At 38.7% G+C, this 22,900-nt stretch overlaps 1 protein-coding gene and 1 non-coding gene across 3 annotated transcripts in view; both read left to right on the forward strand.

Moving 5' to 3' along the window:
• Nucleotides 1-22,900, forward strand: part of COG3 (component of oligomeric golgi complex 3) — a 77,827-nt gene that overhangs the window by 9,277 nt on the left and 45,650 nt on the right. The window contains exons 4-13 of one of the 2 annotated variants that reach the window (XM_066380869.1): nt 113-278; nt 1,180-1,254; nt 2,479-2,571; nt 3,160-3,285; nt 4,542-4,622; nt 6,915-6,958; nt 8,186-8,312; nt 9,328-9,419; nt 11,122-11,261; nt 13,651-13,811. In XM_066380869.1, coding sequence (XP_066236966.1) covers nt 113-278; nt 1,180-1,254; nt 2,479-2,571; nt 3,160-3,285; nt 4,542-4,622; nt 6,915-6,958; nt 8,186-8,312; nt 9,328-9,419; nt 11,122-11,261; nt 13,651-13,811 — 1,105 coding nt within the window. The remainder of the gene's footprint in view (nt 1-112; nt 279-1,179; nt 1,255-2,478; nt 2,572-3,159; nt 3,286-4,541; nt 4,623-6,914; nt 6,959-8,185; nt 8,313-9,327; nt 9,420-11,121; nt 11,262-13,650; nt 13,812-22,900) is intronic. The other variant, XM_066380870.1, reaches the window with a different exon arrangement.
• On the forward strand, nt 723-886 carry LOC136404496 (U1 spliceosomal RNA). Its single transcript, XR_010751264.1, has one exon. It is a non-coding gene; the product is annotated as a U1 spliceosomal RNA (small nuclear RNA).

The following is a 22,900-nucleotide window of genomic DNA, read 5'->3' on the forward strand; positions in this document are numbered from 1 at the left end:
CTTTCCTCATGAAATTCGAGTATTTAGGGAAAAATGAGACTTTGTGATTTATTTTCTATGCTTATTGGGGGAATAGTATTATTGCCAATCCCCTTTCGGTTCTGTTTTCTAGACAGATGAGGGATTACTTGTCTGGGTTTCAGGAGCAGTGTGATGCTATACTGACTGATGTAAACAGTGCTCTTCAGCATCTGGAATCATTGCAGAAGCAGTACCTTTTTGTGTCCAATAAGACAGGAACCCTACATGAAGCCTGTGAACAACTCCTAAAAGAACAGGTAATTAAAAAAAAAACAAAACAAAACAACAACAACAAAGAAAAAAACCCAGGTAATTTGGAGTAGGACAGGGTCAGTGATTATATTTACTGCTTTATTTTAAAATAAATGAATACAATTCTAAGTTTCCCTAATTTCTCCAGCTATATATTGAGCACTGCTCTATTTGAGGCCCTGTACTAAGCATGCAGAATATTACATTGACAACCTGCTTTCATTCTAAATAAATATGTGAACACATACAAGGCCAAACTTTACTGTTTTGAGCTACTAGGTCTCAGTACAGTTTCAGAGTGAAGAGGAGATACTAGTTTGCTCTGTCCACACTTTATCGTTGATACTTTTGAAGTGAGCATAGTGATTGTGCTAATGGTGGAGTTTAAGGAAAGATGAACTGATTGTGCTAGGTTGTGCTTAAATTGTGACTTAAAGATAGAATATTTAATACTTACCTGGCAGGGGAGATACCATGATCACGAAGGTGGTTTTCCCAGGGCGAGGCTTATCTATTGCACTCCGGATGTGCTGACCCCTGCGATTTCCCCAAATGTGGGAAACTCGACTGCATAATTTGTGGTAGTGGGGGACTGTGTTCGCGCTCTCCCCTAAAAAAATAAAAAAAAATTAAAATAAAATGAAAAAAAAAAGATAGAATATTTAAATTACTATGTCTCTTTTTTTCCTATGTGTGTTCTGTTTTTAAAAGGTAATCATTATTTTATAAAATTATATATAATTTGCTATACTAGTCATTGCTTGTTTTAGTCCATGACTGCAGAAATCTTTTAGCATTATTCTGAAATCCTGTGTCATGTATGTCAATTCAATGTAATTTTGAGACAGGAGTGTTGATTTTTATGTTCTTATAATAACTGATTTTTCTGTTTTTATAAAATGCAAGTCGGAACTTGTTGATCTGGCTGAAAATATTCAACAAAAGCTTTCCTATTTTAATGAATTGGAAAATATTAACACAGTAAGCATGTTTTTTACTTTTTCTAAAATTAGTGATTTTATTTTATATTTCCCTGTTTGAGTATGATCTTGAAACCTGTAAATTGGCTTAAGTGACATTTTAACTTAATAGTTTGCATGCCTAAAGTTTTCGTATTTGTGGCTGATGGACATGCCATTTACCAGTTCAGATTTTTTCAAATTTGATATAAGTAATATTTGTTTAAATTGTATTATTGTTATTAAAAATCTCTTTGTTGCTTAACTCTTAAGTATCTTATTTGTAAGCTGTGAAGATTATAAGAAGAAATATTAAATTTAAAATTGTTTTGTGGTTGAACTGCTATAATAATAATAAAAACATTAAAAAATTAATCTCATATTTAGTGTGAGGAAAAGTATAGTCCTCATAATGCATGCTTGTACCCAATGTAATAGTTTCATAAAAGACTGCTGTGTAAATGATATTTCTGGTTCATAAATTAATCATAACTATATGTACATCATGATATTAAAATATTAAGTTAGTCATAATTATAATTTACTAAAGAGATAGAAGTAAAACTAGTAGCCAATTAACAATGGAATACAGTAAGAAATAGTTAATTCCGAAGCTATTTGTATATCAAGATAAATAATTGGCTGGTTTTACTTATATTTTATATATATGATACTAAATATTAAGTGTTTATAGCTTTATATTTTAATGTATTTTAGCTGTTATATTAAGTGTTAGATATCACACATATCTATTACCTATATTTATACTTTTACTGTTATTATTACTTATATGCTTACTCTTACTTTACTTTAGTAATATGATTGCTAAACATAGTATGACCGACTTCTAGTCAATCCTTTAACTTTGGGAAAATAGCCAGTGTTTGAAAGTAGAAAGTTTATGTATATTGTAAAGTGCTAATAAATGGGAAGCTTAGGTACTTGGTGTATTATTTTAATATAACATTGTACAATGGAGTAATATATATAAAATGTTTGCCAGTTCATCAAGAGCCCCATTAAAGCTCATAGCAATAAACTGAATTAAATCAGTGATCCTTTTTAGTTGTCCTCTATGTTACAGATAGGCTAATTTGAGGGTGTTTTGGTTACTCAGAATGTAAAGACATTAGTATAACTGTGTTATATCCTAAAGGGAAATATACTAATTCTAATACATAATTATCAACTTTTACATATATATATATATATTTTTACAAATTAAGATTTTTTTTTTCTCTTAAAGAAACTGAATTCTCCTACATTGTCTGTAAATAGTGAAGGATTTATACCTATGCTGGCCAAGTTAGATGATTGTATAACATATATCTCATCTCATGTAAGTCTTGCTATTTCTGTATGTTTTTAAGAAATCTTAACATGTTTCTTAATTTGCTTCTTAGGCTGTAAAGTAATTATTTCTTCTGAAGGGAAAAATATATCTGTAATATATGTGAAGAAAATCTGTGGTAAATTCTTAGCCATTGTTGATAGTGATGTATAAAGTACTCCTGGCTGCTGAGGCAGCCCCTGAGGTAGAATGAGGTCCTGACTTACACAGCTTTATCCCATCTAAAAGGATGAGTGAGTTTTAGGTTGTGAATTACCGTTGTGCTAGACATTATTCCCCAGGGATTTATAGCTGTGTTTATTTCCTCTAGCTCATATTCTTTTCCTAGTTGAGCCAGATATGTTGGCTTTGAAATCTATGGAGTACTGAAAATATATTTTGTTAGCTGCTGCAAATATTTATTGAGCTCCTACTTTATGCCAGACACAGGGGATTTGGCTGTGACCAGGGTAGTCTAAATATTTGTCTGTGGCACTTTCAGTCTTTTATATGTAGCTTTAAGTAAAGGACATCATGCTTTTCATTAAAAGTTTGCTTTGTAAACATGTTTCCTTTTTGTAAATCTTTCCTTTACAGCCAAATTTTAAAGATTACCCTGTATATATACTGAAGTTTAAGCAATGTCTTTCTAAAGCTTTGCACCTCATGAAGACATACACTGTGAACACACTACAGAACCTCACAAATCAGTTATTAAAAAGGGTGAGTTGACTGGTGAGGTTTTTTCTGATTCATTTATCTATTATAATCTTAGTCTGAAAGTAGTATTAGTAACTCCAGTTTTATTTTTACCTTTTGTTAGATAAGAATATGCATTGCAGTTCTATTTATAATAGGAAAAGTGGTTGTACTGTATCTGTCCATGGGTCTTATTTTTAGACTGTATAACAGTGTGGGAAGTATTTAGTACTAATGATAAATAATAAAGTAAGATTCAAACTATTTGTCACTTAAAACATTTATTTGTCTTTTTCATGAAAATATTGGAAGGAGATACATCAAAATAATAGAAGTGGTTCTTTCTGAGTGGTGGGATTACATATGATGGATAATTAAAATTTCTATGTTTAGCAAATATATTTATATTGAGTGCCTCCTAAATGCTGGGCATTGTATTAGGAATTATACAGTAGTGAAAAGGAGTTAGCAAGTTTCCTGCCCTCATGGAGAAATAATTCATTAGAAATAGTCAGTAGAAATATTCAGGAGAAATAATCAGTAAAGAAGAAAACAGATTAATCAATTGCAGATTGTAGTAGATGATAGGTGGGAAATTAGGAGAGTGTCAGGTTAGAAATAAGAGTGGAAAGGATGTCATCGAGCACATTTCTTTGCTAAGAAAATAACACTTGAAAATTATGCATTTATTTTTTAAGTTTATCTTCTAAAGAACGTGGAATATCTTCTCTGAGCTTTAAGTTCAAAGCCACTAATTTTTGGGTTGCATTTTTACTGTTCACATTGCTCTTAGCTGACATAACAGCCAGACTATATATTTTTCTATTTTGTAAAATTTAATAAGTTTAGGAAACTAATACCTAATAAGTACTACTACCTACTATGTATAGTGCTTTACTGTTGAGCTGCGTAACGACTTTATGAGTGTATGTTACTACCGTTTAATGGATGCTTTGAATCCCAGAGAGGTTAAGTAACTTGGCCAGTGTCCTGCTCCCCGTAAATGACAATATGAGGCTGAATTCAGGTCTGATGATTGCCAAAATTCATGTAACATAGGGTAAATTTTAATTATAAAGAGGAAAGAGATGATGGTTGCTCATAATGATTTCTCATTTGTAGCAGTAATAACATTTATCTTTCTGAGCTTTTTTTCTCTAATCCCTTGGTTAGTGTCTACACCAAGTGGTAGCTATTTGAAGTGATGTGCTTCACATTTTCTGAATACTTACTTGTTTTCTAACTATCTTCCTTCCCTATCCTTTCCCATGTTTCTTTAGGATCCTTCTTCTGTACCTAATGCAGACAATGCCTTCACACTGTTTTATGTGAAATTTCGAGCTGCTGCCCCCAAAGTCAGAGTAAGTCTGTTGACATAAATAGGATATTGCTGTGAAATTTATTTAGCCTGCCCTTTTGAAGTCCTACTGTATGTTAGGCCCGTTGCTTGTACCACGAGTGAAATAAAGGCGAGCATTGTCCCTCCGCATTGCATTGTGTTGCCTTGCAGGTGCCTTGAGACCAGAGAGCTCCTTCTTATATGCTTAGGAAATGTATCTAGATGAAACTGACATTTGAGCTTAAACTACTCAGATTCATAGTGGACTTGAGGGGATTGCCAACTTAAGAAAATAGAAATGGTTAATAAATAGGAGCTCATGTTTAGCTTCAATGCAGAATACAGTCAATTTAAGGTTAGGTAGCATTTTTTTTTTGTCTGTTAGATACTGGCAGATTAAGGTATAATAGTGCTTTTGAAGATTTGGAGAGACAGGCAATACTGCTGATAGGAGTGTAAAGCAATTTCACAAAAACATTTTAGGAGTATGAGTCAGAGGCCTATAAAAATATTTTTCAGGCCCTGGCCAGTTGGCTCAGCAGTAGAGCATCAGCCCGGTGTGTGGAAGTCTCAGGTTCGATTCCCAGCCAGGGCACACAGGAGAAGTCTCATATGCTTCTCCACCCTTCCCCCTCTCCTTTCTCTGTATTTCTCTCTCCCCCTCCTGCAGCCAAGGCTCCATTAGAGCAAAGTTGGCCCGAGTGCTGAGGATGACTCCATGGCCTCTGCCTCAGGCTCTAGAATGGCTTCACTTGCAACGGAGCAACACCCCAGATGGGCAGAGCATTGCCCCTTGGTGGGCATGCCAGGTGGATCTCAGTTGGGCACATGTGGGAGTCTGTCTGTGTGCCGACCCCTGCTTCTCACTTTGGGGGGGGGGAAAAAATATATATATTTAGTTACTGACTGGGAAGTAAGTAACTATTATTATACCAGCTTTACATGGTAGAAAGTGGAATTTCAGAGAAGTGAACAGGCTCTCCTGGTCTCAAAACAGCTACTGGGGAGCTGGCACTCAAACCCTCCATGTTTGCCCCTAGCCCAGAGCTTAAGATTTTATTTATTGATTTTAGAGAAGAGAGAGAGATAGAAAGGGAGAGGGGAGGAGCAGGAAGCATCAACTCCCATATGTGCCTTGACCAGGCAAGCCCAGGGTTTCGAACTAGCAACCTCCGCATTCCACATCAATGCTTTATCCCCTGCGCCACCGCAGATCAGGCTGGGCAGTTATTCTTAAGAAATAGCCAAGATATCTAGCAGAAGAAGAATGGTTGATTTATGGTACATCTACCCAAGGGGATATTGTGTATCTATTTAAAAAATGTTTTAAGTAATATTTGTAAGGATGATTCATTGAGTGTTTACCAGATGTCCAGGCATTATGCTAAGGCTTTCTCTTTACATTTTCATCTGATATTGAGAATTATTTAATAATAGAAAAATGTTTGGAAATAATGTTAATTTTTAAAAGCAGATTATAAAGGTGAATATGTAGTATAATTCCAATTTTGTTTGAAAAGAAAAATATAGTAACTCTAGTTTGTGGATACAGAAAAACTGAAAGAATATTTTTTTTTTAGACTAAAAAAATTCATTTTAGAGAGAAGGAGGAGTGTGTGTGTGTGTGTGAGAGAGAGAGAGAGAGAGAAAGAAGTGGGGGAGGAGCAGGAAGCATCAGCTCCCATATGTGCCTTGACCAGGCAAGCCTGGGGTTTTGAACTGGTGACTTCAGTGTTCCAGGTTGACGCCTTATCCACTGCGCCACCACAGGGCAGGCTGAAAGAATATTCTTGGCCAGACCAGTGGTGGTGCAGTGGATAGAGTGTTGACCTGGGATGCTGAGGACCCAAGTTTGAAACCCCAAGGTTGCCAGCTTGAGCGTCGGCTCGCCAGCTTGAGCTCGGGGTCACCTGCTTGAGGGTGGGATCATAGACATGATCCCATAGTTGCTGACTTGAAGCCCGTGGTCACTGGCTTGAGCAATGGGTCACTGGCTCAGCTTGAGCCCCCCTCTTAATCAAGGCATATATGAGATGCAATCAATGAACAACTCAGGTGCTGCAACTATGAGTTGATGCTTCTCATCTCTCTCCCTTCCTGCCTCTCTCTTTCAATAAAAAAGCAAAAACAAAAAAAGCCCTGAAAAAAAAATCTAAAATATTAACTGTGATTGTTTTGTGATACTACTGGTTATTTTTATGTTTCAACATTTTTGTATTTACAGATTTTCTAATAGCATGTGCTATAATCAGAAAGTCATTAAAATTATACCTAAAATAGATGGCTTTTTAATGTGTTTTTCTTTATTCTGCAGACTCTTATTGAACAAATAGAACAGCGATCTGAAAAAATACCTGAGTAAGTACCTAGAAGTTCTGTTTCGAAATGACTTCCTTCTTGAAGTGCTATTTAGCTCAATCTGTTGTGTCCCAGATATTTTCTGAGCAATTACCTTGTATAATAGCGAAGCTTTTTCTTGTAGCACATAACTTATTTTGGGGAGCAAGGTTATAGATCTGACATGGTGAGTGTGCAAGGCATCTCTCTGTTTGTTTACTTACTTATTTTTATTGAGGTATAATGACATACATCTTATTAGTTTCAGGTACACAACATAGTGATTCAGTATGATCACTGTAAGTCTCGGTAACATCCATTACCATGCATAGTTACAGAATTCTGTTTTTCTTGTGATGGAAACTTTTAAGCTTTACTCTCTTAGCAACTTATAAATATGCAGTGTAGCATCATTAGCTATCATCGCCATGCTGTGCATTTCAGCATCTCCTTTCCCCACAGCCAGGTTTTCTTTTCATTTGAGTAGATATGAGATGTCTACTCTTTTTTTCTTTTGACGGAGACATAGAGGGAGTCAGAGAAGGACAGCTAGGGACAGACAGGAAGGGAGAGAGATGAGAAGCATCAGTTCTACGTTGCAGCTCCTGAGTTTTTCATTGATTGCATTCTCATATGTGCCTTGACAAGGGGGATGGGCTATAGCAGAGCGAGTGACCCCTTGCTCAAGCCAGTGACCTTGGGCTTCAAGCCAGTGACCTTTGGGCTCAAGCCACTGACCCTGTGCTCAAGCTGGTGAGCCCCCTCTCAAGCTGGCGACCTCGAGGTTTCAAACCTAGATTCTCCGCTGAGCCACCACTTGTCAGGCAAGATGTCTACTCTTGGAAGACAAATCTTTCTTTTATTAAAAGATAAAGGTTATGGCACTATAGTTCATTATATATGTGTCTTTATATATATATATACATAAATATTTATTGTATTTAATGTAGACAACTGAGAGGTGACTGCATAACTTTAGAGGTTTGGCAACCTATTCTGGGATTTAAAAAAATAATTTCTTTTAAAATTGATTTTGGCAAGAGAGGAAGGGAAGGAGAGAGAGACAGGAACATTGATCTGTTCCTGCATGTGCCCTGACCGGGGATCTAACTGGGAACCTCTGTACTTTGGGACGATGCTCTAACCAACTGAGCTGTCTGGCCAGGGCTATTCTGGGATTTAAGATCAGATTTAATTTATGTATATGAAATAACAAGTTTATAGACCATCTCCTTTCCTTTTCATCAGGTACCAACAACTGCTAAATGACATCCACCAGTGTTACCTTGATCAGCGGGAGCTCCTTTTGGGCCCTAGTATTACTTGTACCGTAACAGAGTTGACCAGCCAGAATAATAGGGATCATTGTGCCTTGGTAAGTTTCTGCTTGTTGAAGGTTAATGTTAAATCTTCCTCTGAAATATTTTAATATCCTAGAACCTATACTTGGCTAAATAAGTTTTGGTTTCCATATCAACAAACTTAAAGAATTTTTCTTTCAGTTACGACAAATCTAGTTTAGTAATTAGCATTCTATTTGGCAAAATATTCTCATGTCAATCTATATTTTGAGGTATAAAAATTCACAAATAAGTATTGTTTCTTAAAAGGTGAAGTTTTCAAAGTTTGTGGATTTATCTAGCTTTGCTGAAGTGCTTTATTGTTTAGTGTGATTTTAACTTATAATATAGAAAAGTACATAAAGATTTTTACTATCCCATTCAAGTAAAGTAATTTATTTTTATTGTCAAAAGTTTAGAAATAGGCCCTGGCAGGTTGGCTCAGTGGTAGAGCGTCGGCCTGGCGTGCAGAAGTCCCAGGTTCTATTCCCGGCCAGGGCACACAGGAGAAGCACCCATCTGCTTCTCCACCCCTCTCCCTCTCCTTCCTCTCTGTCTCTCTCTTCCCCTCCCGCAGCAGCCGAGGCTCCATTGGAGCAAAGATGGCCCGGGCGCTGGGGATGGCTCCTTGGTCTCTGCCCCAGGTGCCAGAGTGGCTCTGGTTGTGGCAGAGCAAGGCCCCGGAGGGGCAGAGCATCGCCCCCTGGTGGGCAGAGCGTTGCCCCCTGGTGGGCGTGCCGGGTGGATCCCGGTCGGGCGCATGCGGGAGTCTATCTGACTGTCTCTCCCCGTTTCCAGCTTCAGAAAAATACAAAAAAAAAAAAAAAAAGGTTTAGAAAGTAAAGCATAAAGAAGAAAATAAAAATCACCCATATTAACATTATTCAGTGAACCATTGAAAACCAACCACGTTCTGTGCTTTATTTTAATAAGTTGTTTTATGAATATATATGCACAATCTCTTTGCAAATGAAGTATTTGCTTTATTTCATAAATGCTGAAATTGTTTTGTGTCTCTAACTGTAGGTTGTGTGTGTTTATTCTCTGCAGATTCGCAGTGGCTGTGCCTTTATGGTCCACGTATGCCAGGATGAACACCAACTTTACAACGAATTTTTCACAAAACCAACATCAAAATTAGAGTAGGTAGTACGCAGAGTTTAACTGTTGTTTTTAAGATTTAGTTTGTTAATGATTGTAATGGCTTATTATGGGACTGTTCTTTTTGTTTGTTTTTGTGACAGAGAGACAGAGAGAGGGACAGACAGATAGGAAGGGAGAGAGATGAGAAGCATCAGTTCTTTGTTGCGGCACTTTAGTTGTTCATTGATTGCTTTCTTATATGTGCCTTGACTGGGGTTTGGGGGGGCTACAGCAGAGCGGGTGACCCCTTGCTCAAGCCAGCAACCTTGGGCTTCAAGCCAGTGACCTTTGGAGTCAAACCAGTGACCATGGGGTCATGTCTATGATCCCACGCTCAAGCCGGCAACCCGCGCTCAAGCCAGTGACCTCAGGGTTTCGAACCTGTGTCCTCTGCGTCTAAGTCCGATGCACCACTGCCTGGTCAGGCATATGGGAGTATTCTTAAATTAACTGCAGAGTGTTTTAACTTTTGTGGTTGTGTGAATGGAAAGAATATTGTTGAAGTGGAACAGTGTTTATTTTAGGATAAATGTGCAATTTAAAGGTTGACATGCTTTCATATTGTTTATAATTATGGAGACACTATGCTATGACAGTAAAAATCCTATATAGTGTACTAAGGCTTAATAACTAGATCCCTTTACCCACCAAATATAATAAATCCTTGCAGCTAAAAAATTTTGTGATTCTAATTAATGAAAGACATTTAATGCAGACACTATTTAATATCCTTTTAAAATATTTTTCTCAAAGTGTCTTTCAGATCCACTGTTAGTCACTTTTAGTTTTTTCATATTGACAATTTGGACTGTTACAAATATGATCTTTGTAATGGGAAAGAGATATATTTTACAGTTTTGATTGGGTTGATCACTTTTGATGAAATAGTGCATACAGAAGAATACCATTAACAATATGAAGAATATAGACAATATAATTTTTTCTTTTCAAATGTTTTTGTCAAAATCCTTGTATATCCAGAGTAGTTTGAGTTTTGTTACTTTAAATCTGTAAGTATTAAAGAATTTTGAATGTGTCTTTCTTGGGGAAAATGCACCATTTGATTCACAATGATATAGAATATAAAAGGATAATTAAGTCGACTGAAATATTTTTGAAATACTTTTTATTGTTTTTGAAAGGACATATACAAAATTATTACTGAAATAAGTAAAAGTTGTAATAAATTGACATTTGGCTAGGGGCAGTTTATTATTATTTTTTTTGAGAGAGAGGGAGGGAGGAGGGAGAGAGATGAGAAGCATCAACTTGTAGTTGCGTCACTTGTGTTGTTCATTGATTGCCTTAACCTGGGGCTTAAGCTCAGCCAGTGACCCCTTGCTTAAGCCAGTGACCATGGGATCATGTTGATGATCCCACGCTCAATCCAGCAGCCCCATCCTCAAGCTAGTGACCTTGGGTTTTCGAACCCAGAACCTTAGTGTTCCAGGTTGGTGCTCTATCCACTCATTGTGTCACCACTGGTCAGGCTTTATTTGAATTGATTGCTGATTGTTTATTGATTCTTGGCTTTTAAAGCAACACTTTACAGAATTACTTTCAGCCTTTCATTTCTCATTATATAATATTCCCCATACTATTTTCCAGTAGATTTTTATTGTTTGTTGGCCAGAAGAAATCAGTGATCTCTTTTAAACTGAAAAGAATGCTACTAAGCCATATTTTATTTCTTTATTTTAGTGAACTTTTGGAGAAACTGTGTGTGTCATTGTATGATGTCTTCAGGCCATTGATCATTCATGTTATTCACTTAGAGACTCTTTCGGAACTTTGTGGGATTCTCAAAAATGAAGTGCTTGAAGATCATGTACAGAACAATGGTAAGTGATAAGTAGAAGTGATCATTTCAAAGGTCTTTTAAATTATATTTATGGCTCAATGAATTTGAAAAAGATTAGCTCTTTCTTCCTCTAACTCTCCACCTTATAAATTTAATATTTTTGAAGCCTGATACCTTGTCCTTTTTAAAATCAGTTGGCACCTTATTAAAAAACCTTATCCTGTGACTGCATGTACAGAATTAAATGAGGAAAGCATTTTAAAATGTGGGCAAAATTAGTAGTAAAATAATTATAGTTACTTTTCTTTCTGGCTTCTGCAATTCAGAGAGAACTAACCATCAGTTTTGGTTTAGGCATTTCTAAATACAGTGTTACCAGAACACATAGAATAATTGACTATATTTGTATACTCTTGATTAAAAACAGGAGTTACTGGTCAAGGCACATATGGGAGTTGATGCTTCCAGCTCCTCCCCCCTTCTCTCTCTCTGTCTCTCTCTCCTCTCTCTCCCTCTCTGTCTCTCTCTCCTCTCTAAAAATGAATAAATAAAATAAAAAAAATTATAAAAAAATAAAATAAAATAAAAGCAGGAGTTATTTCAGCATACATGCATAGTAATAATTCATCTTTTTGAAATTATGAATAAAGAATATTACTGAAACAGTTTTGCTTTATTCATGTGATACATTCCTTAGTATTTGATTTGATTGTCATAGAAAACGATTTTCCTAATGATACTTAGGTACTTTTTTTTTTTTTTTAATTAATTAATTAATTTATTTATTTTTTACAGAGGCAGAGATAGACAGGGACAGACAGACAGGAACGGAGAGAGATGAGAAGCATCAATCATCAGTTTCTCGTTGCGCGTTGCGACTTCTTAGTTGTTCATTGATTGCTTTCTCACATGTGCCTTGACCGTGGGCCTTCAGTAGACCAAGTAACCCCCTGCTGGAGCCAGCGACCTTGGGTCCAAGCTGGTGAGCTCTTTGCTCAAGCCAGATGAGCCCGCGCTCAAGCTGGCGACCTCGGGGTCTCGAACCTGGGTCCTTCCGTATCCCAGTCCGCCGCTCTATCCACTGCACTACCACCTGGTCAGGCGATACTTAGGTACCTTTAAAAATTCCCTTTTAGTGATCATTTTACTGACAGAGATTATTTGACTTTCCTCAGCAGGGTCTATAGGTTTGTTACTCTTCCAGAGTTTCTTTTTCTACATTTGGTAAATTCAAAGATGTACCATTTTCTTTCTCTTTCTTTCTCTTTTTAAAAACTTTTAGAAGAGCTTACTTGAGCCAAACTGACGACATATGCCGGGGAGCAAGATCTCAAATGCTCCAGAAAACAACAGTTTTGCAGCTTTTTTTATGCATTTGAAATTAAGGAGGGCATTTTCTCACATTTTTATGCTTCTGAATTAAAGATGATTTTTAAAAATAATGTGAATATTTATGTGATTTTTGCAGTGTCTTCAACGCTCCAGCTCTTGAGAAACTGTTAATGAATTTCTAGGGTGTCTTAACATGGATGGCATCTCAGAAGTGAAAAAATTCTATATAAAATCATATTTTATGTTTTAATCATTTTTCTTTATGAAAATGTTAACAAGTCATTCAATATCTGTGGGATTCCATGTATCTGTAAAATGGGGATGATAACCCAGTTAATAAGCTGCCTTAGTGTGCTCTCAGGATTGGTTTGACTCTGAGGTAACTAAAAAAGCACAAAGCACTTCAAAAGTCAGATTTTTTCTTCTTTTTTTTTTTCCTTTCTCCTTTGCACTCCTCTGAAGTCAGAAGTGGGAGGCAGCCAGACAGACTCCCACATGCGCCCGACCGGGATCCACCTGGCATGCCCACCAGGGGGTGATGCTCTGCCCATCTGGGGCACTGCTTCTTTGCAATCAGAGCCATCCTGGCACCTGAGGCAGAGGCCATGGAGCCATCCTCAGCGCCCGGCCAACTTTGCTTCAATGGAGCCTTGGCTGTGAGAAGGGAAGAGAGACAGAGAGGAAGGAGAGGGGAAAGGGTGGAGAAGCAGATGGGTGCTCTCCTTTGTGCCCTGACCGGGAATCGAACCCAGGACCCCCACACGCTGGGCTGACGCTTCACTGCTGAGCCAACCAGTCAGGGCCAATTTTATTATTAATACATATCAATAATAGAAATAATTTCACGGAGTCCCAGGAAGAAGGTGTAAAGACAAATTTATTTCCCAGTTTTAAATTTGAGGAATTTGAAAGAAATTTTCTAAGGTCATTTTTTTTTCCTAAGGTCATTGAGTCATACTGAAATAGAATACATATAAACACAATCTGTGAAGCAGAGTGGTTTGTACTGTTATTAGACAGTTCAGTAATATTTTTGCTTGTTTAAAGAAAGTCTTTCTAAATCTAAAGGAATGGATGATTGCACTTTATTTCATCAGCTGAACAACTGGGGGCATTTGCAGCTGGAGTGAAGCAGATGTTGGAGGATGTACAAGAGCGGCTCGTCTACCGAACCCACATCTACATTCAGACAGACATCACCGGCTACAAACCAGCCCCTGGAGATCTGGCATATCCTGACAAGTTAGAAATGATGGAGGTGGGTTCTCCTGCTGATCTCGCCCCTACTCCCTCACAACTTTTGGATGTTTTACACTAGTTAAAATAGGATTTTTCTTTTTAATTCTCATTCAAACTGTAAAATCAAGATAAACTTGCCACAAAATGGTAGGAAATTAAATGTAAAAAAATTGAACAGAAATAATTTGTTAGGTTGTGGCTCCTTCAAGTTGTATTTTATAAACATTCTATTCAGTTCTCTGCCCTTTTCCAGGAAATGTGCATTCTCAGTTTTTAAATTGAATTAGTGCTTCCTATGATTTCTTTTTTCTTTGTAAGTGGCATAGAAGAGGTTGATAACACAGGAGCCACCATAGATAATGATCGCGTAGTAGTAACCACATGTCATGCTCTCATAAAAACCCTGGAGATCGTCTCCTCACAGTTATACAGTTCTGGTGTGCAATTTATGGTTTGAAGATGTAGCTTTGGCCCTGGCCGGTTGGCTCAGTGGTAGAGCGTCGGCCTGGCATGCTGGGGACCCGGGTTCGATTCCCGGCCAGGGCACATAGGAGAGGCGCCCATTTGCTTCTCCAACCTTCCTCCCCCCCCCCCCCCCACCTTCCTCTCTGTCTCTCTCTTCCCCTCCCGCAGCCAAGGCTCCATTGGAGCAAAGATGGCCTGGGCGCTGGGGATGGCTCCTTGGCCTCTGCCCCAGGCGCTAGAGTGGCTCTGGTAGCGGCAGAGCATCGCCCCTGGTGGGCGTGCCGGGTGGATCCCGGTCGGGCGCATGCGGGAGTCTGTCTGACTGTCTCTCCCCGTTTCCAGCTTCAGAAAAAAAAGAAAAAAAAAAAAAAAAAAAAAAAAAAGAAGAAGATGTAGCTTTACCTCACTGATCTTTCTTTGATTGCTGGTCAGAGTTTAAAAATGCCTAGGATATTAGTGCTAAAACAGAATTAGAACCCAGAACATTTTAAATGGAATTTTCAAATATAAGCAAAAGTAAAGAGAATAACATAATGAACTCCTCTGTATCATTACTCCAGTTTCGATGTGGTCAGTTTTGTTTTATTCCGACCTTTCTTACTTCTCCTCCCCACCATTAGTTATTTTAGAGCAAATTCTAACCATAATTTCATTAGTAAATACTTTAGTGTGTAACTATATGGTAGGGGTACTTTTATTCTTTTATTATTTATGTACAGTCTATATTCAGATTTCCCTCATTGTCCTTCTAACTGGATCAAAAAAAAAAGGTAGGATCCAGTCAAGGGTACTGTATTGCATTTGGTTTTTTTTTGTTATTTTTAAAAAATATTTTAAAGCACTTTTTTTAAAATTTATTTATTTTTTACAGAGACAGAGAGTGAGTCAGAGAGAGGGATAGACAGGGACAGACAGACAGGAACGGAGAGAGATGAGAAGCATCAATCATTAGTTTTTCATTGCACGTTGCAACACCTTAGTAAAGTTGTTCATTGATTGCTTTCTCATATGTGCCTTGACCGCGGGCCTTCAGCAGACCGAGTAACCCCTTGCTGGAGCCAGCGACCTTGGCTTCAAGCTGGTGGGATTTTGCTTAAACCAGATGAGCCTGCGCTCAAGCTGGCGACCTCGGGGTCTCGAACCTGGGTCCTCTGCGTCCCAGTCCAACGCTCTATCCACTGCGCCACCGCCTGGTCAGGCTGCATTTGGTTTTTATGTCTCTTTAATCAAGCTCATACTCTTTCCCCTCCTTTTTTTCCCCTGTGACATTGGCTTTTTTGAAGAGATGAAGCCAGTTTTATTGTAAATTATACCATATTCCGGATTTGTCTGTTTTCCTCCTGTTTAGAATTGGGTTGTTTAACCACCTTTTTTTTTGGGGGGGGGTAAGAATACTACATAGTTGATGTTGTATACTCCTGACTTTGTTACACACTAAAGGCACATAATCTCGGGTTGTTCCACTATTAATTAAGGTAGTGAATGCTACCCTCCCCATTATAAAAGTAATTAGTAAGGCATATGCCGGGTAATTAGTAAGAAATGATGGGTTCATACTTTGAGATTAAGTATGAACATCTTTTCACCCAGTGGTTTTTCAACTTCTTGCCTGAACCAGTTGTTATGTTGACAGGAGCAAATGGTGGTTTTCATCTCTGCAATTTCTTATACACTTACTAGTTGGACTTCTGCTGTAAAGATGAACTTTCCTTTTTCCCTACCTCCATCTCCTACCCCTGTTTCTGTACACTAGTGCATTTTAAAAAAGAGTCATGCCCTGGCCGGTTGGCTCAGCGGTAGAGCGTCGGCCTAGTGTGCGGAGGACCCGGGTTCGATACCCGGCCAGGGCACACAGGAGAAACGCCCATTTGCTTCTCCACCCCTCCGCCGCGCTTTCCTCTCTGTCTCTCTCTTCCCCTCCCGCAGCCAAGGCTCCATTGGAGCAAAGATGGCCCGGGCGCTGGGGATGGCTCTGTGGCCTCTGCCTCAGGCGCTAGAGTGGCTCTGGTCGCAACATGGCGACGCCCAGGATGGGCAGAGCATCGCCCCCTGGTGGGCGGAGCGTCACCCCTGGTGGGCGTGCCGGGTGGATCCCGGTCGGGCGCATGCGGGAGTCTGTCTGACTGTCTCTCCCTGTTTCCAGCTTCAGAAAAATGAAAAAAAAAAAAAAAAAAAAGTCATTATATTATAACTCATTACCACCATTATTCCTTTTTTTAAAATTTTTGTAACAGAGACAGAGAGAGAGAGACAGAGAGAGGGACAGATAGGGACAGACAGACAGGAAGGGAGAAGGGAGAGAGATGAGAAGAATCAGTTCTTCATTGCGATACCTTAATTGTTCATTGATTGCTTTTTCATATGTGCCTTGACCTAGGGGCTACAGCAGACTGAGTAACCCCTTGCTCAAGCCAGCGACCTTGGGTTCAAGCTGGTGTGAGCTGTGCTCACACCAGATGAACCCGTGCTCAAGCTGGTGACGTTGGGGTTTCAAACCTGGGTCCTCTGCGTCCCAGTCTGACAGTCTATCCACTGTGCCACCATCTGGTCAGGCTCATTATTCTTTTTTTAAAAATTATATCTATTTATTGATTTTAGAAAGGAAAGGAGAGAGGGAAACATTGGTTTGTTATTCCACTTATGCATTCATTGGTTGACTCTTGTATGTGCCCCACCTGGAGATCGAACTCTCAACCTTGGCATGTTGGGACGATGCTCTAACCAGTTGAGCTACTGGACCAGGGCTGCCATCACAATTTTTTTTGATGCTTAACATTGTCCCAGGTTTGACAAGTGGAAAACCCTTTAGATTGGTTTCTTTGTCCTTTTGACATGTTCTCGTTATCTTTGAGTATCTTTTTTTGTAAGCAACTTTATAGAGGTATAGTTTACAGTTATACAGTTCACTCATTTAGAGTTTATAATTCAGTGGTTTTTTTAATATGTTCACAGATATGTGCAACCATCACCACTTTTAGACCATTTTAATCATTTCAGAAAAAAAACCCTGTACCCTTTAGCTATTGTGCTCCTGTGCCAGCCCTTGGCAAACAATAATTTCTGTCTCTATAATTGCCCTGTTCTGGATATTTTATATGAATAGAATCATATACAGCTAGTGCTCGACTTACAACCACGATTGGTTCCGACAGACCGGTTGTAACACGATTTGGTCGTAAGTTGAGTAGTCTATATGTACAGTACTGTGAGATGATGTTAAAAATCTTTAAGTCATATTCTATCATAATTTTCTTTCATTATTGTTATATATCATAATTTTCTTTGTTCATTTTATGCCATTTGTATCATCTCTACACCATTTTGTTATTTTTACATTCGTCAGGTTTAAGTCAAACACTGCATTACCAGTACAACTGGTTTAATGTTCGCAAAACATACAAAATTATAAAATACAGGTGCATACAAAAATACAAAATACAGGTATAAAAAAATACCATAGGAAACATTTTCCCAATTGCAAAACATAACAAAATATATAAACATGTACGAAACATTTTATTGGCCGCTGGTGCTTGGCTGCGGATCGTTGATGTCATCATCTGAGGCAGCAGTTGGGGTTACCGGAGTTGGTTTTTTCATAAACATGTGTGATCACATTCACTTTCTTTCCTCCTTCGTACTTGTTCATTGATTGCTTTCTCATATGTGCCTTGACCAGGGGGTTACAGCAGAGCGAATGGCCCCTTACTCAAGTCTGTGACCTTAGGCTCAAACCAGAGACCATGGGGTCATGTCTATGATCCCATGCTTAAGCCAGCACCCCTGCACTCAAGCTGGTGAACCCATGCTCAAGTAGGATGAGCCTGCGCTCATTTTCGTGTCAAGATGGATGGCCTTTCTTTCCTTCTTGGCAGGCTGAGGTGTAGACAAAGACAATTTTCTCTTGGTAGACATCTTGGGAGGGGTTTGATGAAAAATATCCAAGACACAAAACACAAATTGCTGTACCAAGTCTGGGTTAACGGTTGAAATGGTGCATGCGGAGATGGTAGTGCTGCCGGAAACTGGTCCGCACTGTCGTACATGCTGCTGGGCAACACTTGCGCTGCCAGACGTGGAGCTGTCAATGCTAGCAATTGTGGTCATAAAGTTGAATGGTCGTAAGTTGCATAGGTCGTAAGTCGATCAATATCTGTATGGTCTTTTGTGATGTCTTTCTTTTAGCATAATGTCCTTATGGTTCATCCATGTTGTAGCATGTATTAGTACTTCATTCCTTTTTATGGCTGGATATATATTTCATTGTATGGATATGTTACATTTTTATCCATTTGTCCATTGATGGACACTTGAGTAGCTTCCACCTGTTCGCTATTATAAATAATACTGCTGTAGACATTCATATATACATTGTTGTGTGGACACCTATTTTTATTTCTCTTGTATATGTACATAGGGTTGGAATTACTGTGTCATATAGTAACTTGGTGTTTTATCATTTGCTAGGCTGTTTTCCAAAGTGGCTGTACCATGTTACCTTTCCATTAGCAATGCATGAGGGTTCTGATTTCTCTACATATTTGCCAACTCTTGTTAGTATTTGATTTTTTTTTTTTTTGTGACAGAGAGAGAGAGAGACAGAGAGAGGGATACATAGGGACAGACAGGAAGGGAGAGAGATGAGAAGCATCAATTCTTCATTGCAGCTCTTTAGTCTCCTTAGTTGTTTATTGATTGCTTTCTCAATATGTGCCTTGACCGGGGTGCTACAGTGGAGCGAGTGACCCCTTGCTCAAGCCAGCAACCTTGGGCTTCAAGCCAGTGACCTTTGGGCTCAAGCCAGCAACCATGAGGTCATGTCTATTATCCCAAGATCAAGCCAGCGACCCCACGCTCAAGTCAGTGACTCTGTGCTGAAGCTGGTGAGCCTGCGCTCAAGCCGGATGACCCCACACTCAAGCTGGCAACCTCGGGGTTTCAAACCTGGGTCCCCCGTGTCCTAGTGTGATGCTCTATCCTCTGTGCCACTGCCTAGTCAGGCAGCATTTGACTTTTTGATTCTAGCCATCTTAGTAGGTATGAAGTAATAGCTCATTGTGGTTTTTATTTGCATGTTGTCCCAGTAGCCTTTGTTGATGTTGTCCCCAAATCATATTTTGTCCCAGAATTCTGTCCAGTTGTCCCAGCACACTTTTTTAAAAGACTATTCTTTTACTATTGGCTAATTGTTGCACCTCTGTTGAAAGTCAGTTAATCCTAGATTTATGGGTTTGTTTCTGGACTCTCAATTCTAGTCCGTTGATCTTTATGTCTTATTGTGTCAGTTTTCAGAAGTGTGAGTTCTCCTATTTTGTTCTTTTTCAAGAATGTTTTGGATATTTTTGGTCCCTTGTAGTCCTTATGAATTTTAGAATCAGCTTGTTGGTGTTACAAAGAAGTTATCTAGGATTTGTTAGAGCCTGACCAGGCGGTGGCACAGTGGATAGAGCGTCGGACTGGGATGCAGAGGACCCAGGTTCGAGACCCCGAGGTAACCAGCTTGAGCGCAGGCTCATCTGGTTTGAGCAAAAGCTCACCAGCTTGGACCCAAGGTCGCTGGCTTGAGGAAGGGGTTACTCGGTCTGCTGAAGGCCTGCGGTCAAGGCACGTACGAGAAAGCAATCAATGAACAACTAAGGTGTCGCAACGAAAAACTGATGATTGATGCTTCTCATCTCTCTCAGTTCCTGTCTGTCTGTCCCTCTCTCTGTCTCTGTAAAAAAAAAAAAAAAAAAGATTTGTTAGAGATTGCATTGCATCTGTAGATCAATTTGGGGAGTAGATTAAGGCTTCCAACTCAGGAACATGGGATATTACTCAATTATTTAGATCTTTAATTTCTTTCAACAATGTTTTATAGTTTTTAGGGCCTAAATTCTGTACTTATTTTGTTAAATTTATTCTTAAGTATTTTATTCTTTTTGATGCTATTATAAATGAAATTATTGTCTTAATTCCATTTTTGGATTGCTCATTGTAGGTATATAGAAACACATTTGATTTTTGCATATTGATCTTGTATCTTACAACCTTGCTGGACTAGCTTATCAGTTCTAATAGTGTTTTAGTAGATTCCTTAGTAGAATACACACACACACACACACACACACACACACACACACACACACACACTTATTTACTTATGTTATCAGTAAATAGAGATAATTTTACTTCTTCCTTTCCAATCTTGATGCTTTTTATTTTTTTTTTCTTGCCGAATTGACCTGACTAGAACCTCTAGTACAATGTTGAATAGAAGTGGCAAGAACAAACCATTCTTGTCTTATTTCTGATCTTAGGGGCAAAGCATTAGTTTTCACCACTAATTATGATGTTAGCTTTGGGTTTTTCATGGAGGCCCTTCATCAGGTTGAGGAAGTTCCCTCTTTTTCCTAGTTTGTTGAGTGTTTATGAAAACATTCAGCAAACAGTATGGTTTTTTACTAAATGCTTTTTCTGCATCTATTGGGATGATCTGGTGATTTTATTCTGTTGATATGATATATTAATGGACTTTTGGAAGTTAAACCAACTTTGCACTCCTGGGATAAATCCCATTTGTTGTGGTATATAATTCTTTTTGTTACTAGATTCGGTTTGCTAGTATTTGTTGAAAACTTTTGCATTCATATTTATAAGAAATATAGGTTAGTAGTTCTCTTTTAATGGTTTTGAGGAGAACTTGAGTATTCTGTAGGTGCCTCTCTATTGGAATTTGTCTGATGTTTTCCTCATGATTAGACTGCTGTTGTGGTTTGTTTAGAGGAAAACTATAGATGTAAAGTTCCGTTTTCAACACATTATGTCAAGAGTAGGTGCTATCAATATGACTGATCACTGTTGATACTGATGGTGATCACTTAGCTGAGGTAGTGTTAGTTCCACTGGAGAGTTACTTTTTCCCCTCCTTTTCTATACTGTCCTCTTTGGAAGGACATTTGATTTGTAGGCCCTGCTGAAGGAGTGGGGAGATATGCTCTACTTCTTTGAGGGCTAAGTATCTATAATCATTATTTGAAATTTTGAATTTTTCTGCCAGGGAGATTTGTATTTATTTATTTGTTCAGTTAATCACTTGATATCATTATGGACTCATGGATATTTATTTTATATTTGGATGTAGTCTGCTGTTACTTTATTTTGTTGCTCAAACAGTTCCACCTTTGGTCATTGGAAGCTCTTTCAGTGGTTCCTATGTCGCTTTGGCATATCCCTTCAATGTGGTACTTCTTTTCCTTTCTTTTGAGTATTTTCTTATTTCCTGGTAGTATAAGATGCACCAGGCTTCTCTTTACTGTTTCCTGCCTCAGCCCTAGATTAACCATTTCTTCAAGGAGTCCTGACTCCTTTTACTGCAGAATAGTGTTAGAAACCATGATCTGGGTGCTGGATGTGCTCGTTGCTGTGGGGTATTGGTGCTTCCGGCACCTCCCAGCTGACATCCCAAAGAAATATAAATGTATGTGTAGCAGCCTGTTCCTGTCACTGCCCATGCTCGCCTGCATTTTAACTCAGTCTGTTCAGTGCCTAGACTGATAAATATATGGTAATAGGTATGTTTTTCTCTTTTTTTTCTTTTTTTTTGAGAGAGAGGGGGGGAGAAAGAGCGAGACAAGGAGAGAGATGAGAAGGATCAATTTGTAGTTGCGGCACCTTAGTTGTTCATTGATTGCTTCTCATTCGTGCCTTGACCCAGGGCCTCCAGCCAAGCCAGTGACCTCTTGCTCAAGCCAGTAGCCTTGGGCTCAAGCCAGCGACCATAGCATCATGTCTATGATTCTATACTCAAGCCAGTGACCCTATGCTTAAGCCAGATGAGCCTGTACTCAAGCTGGTGATCTCAGGGTTTCAAACCTGGGACTTCAGCATCCCAGATCAAGGCTGTGTCTACTGTGCTACCACTAGTCAGACTATGTATGTTTTTCTTTTTTCTTTTTGTTTATTCATTTTAGAGAGGAGAGGGAGAGACAGAGAGAGAGAGAGAGAGAGAGAGAGAGAGAGAGAGAGAGAGGAGAGAGAGAGAGAAGGGGGGGAGGAGCTGGAAGCATCAACTCCCATATGTGCCTTGACCAGGCAAGCCCAGGGTTTCGATCCGGCGACCTTAGCATTTCCAGGTCGACGCTTTATCCCCTGCGTCACCACAGGTCAGGCCCTATGTATGTTTTTCTTAAAGCTAACAGGCTTGAATATGCCAGGCTGTTTTGTTTAACACCTTTATTGTTTTAAGAATGTTTTCCTGAACTTTCATTCTTTCTCTGACTTCTACTTAAATTTATTATATTTTGGGTAGTTGTAGTTATATTATTTTTATACTACTTTTTTATAATATGTAAAATCAGCCTTGCAGAGATCAGGTGTATGGTAGATTAGGGACTATAGTATTGGGACTGTTTGGCTTTTGTCCAATTTTATTATTCTGCTGGCTTGTATTAGGAATTACCTTTGGTGTCTGAGTATTGCTATTAATAACTCCAGGGAACAGGTAGATGATCCGCCTTGATTCTGAAGGCCACACAGTGGATGTGATGAGAACTCGGTCTGTTTCTCAGCCTGATCTAGGAAACTGAGCCCTCTCTTGTTCCTCTCTCCCTTTCTTGTTTTCTTTATGAAATTTAAAATTTGAATACTTTGTTTCTAAACTTA

This window comes from Saccopteryx leptura, chromosome 4 (genome assembly GCF_036850995.1).
Source record: "Saccopteryx leptura isolate mSacLep1 chromosome 4, mSacLep1_pri_phased_curated, whole genome shotgun sequence".
Classification (NCBI taxonomy): Eukaryota; Metazoa; Chordata; class Mammalia; order Chiroptera; family Emballonuridae; genus Saccopteryx; species Saccopteryx leptura.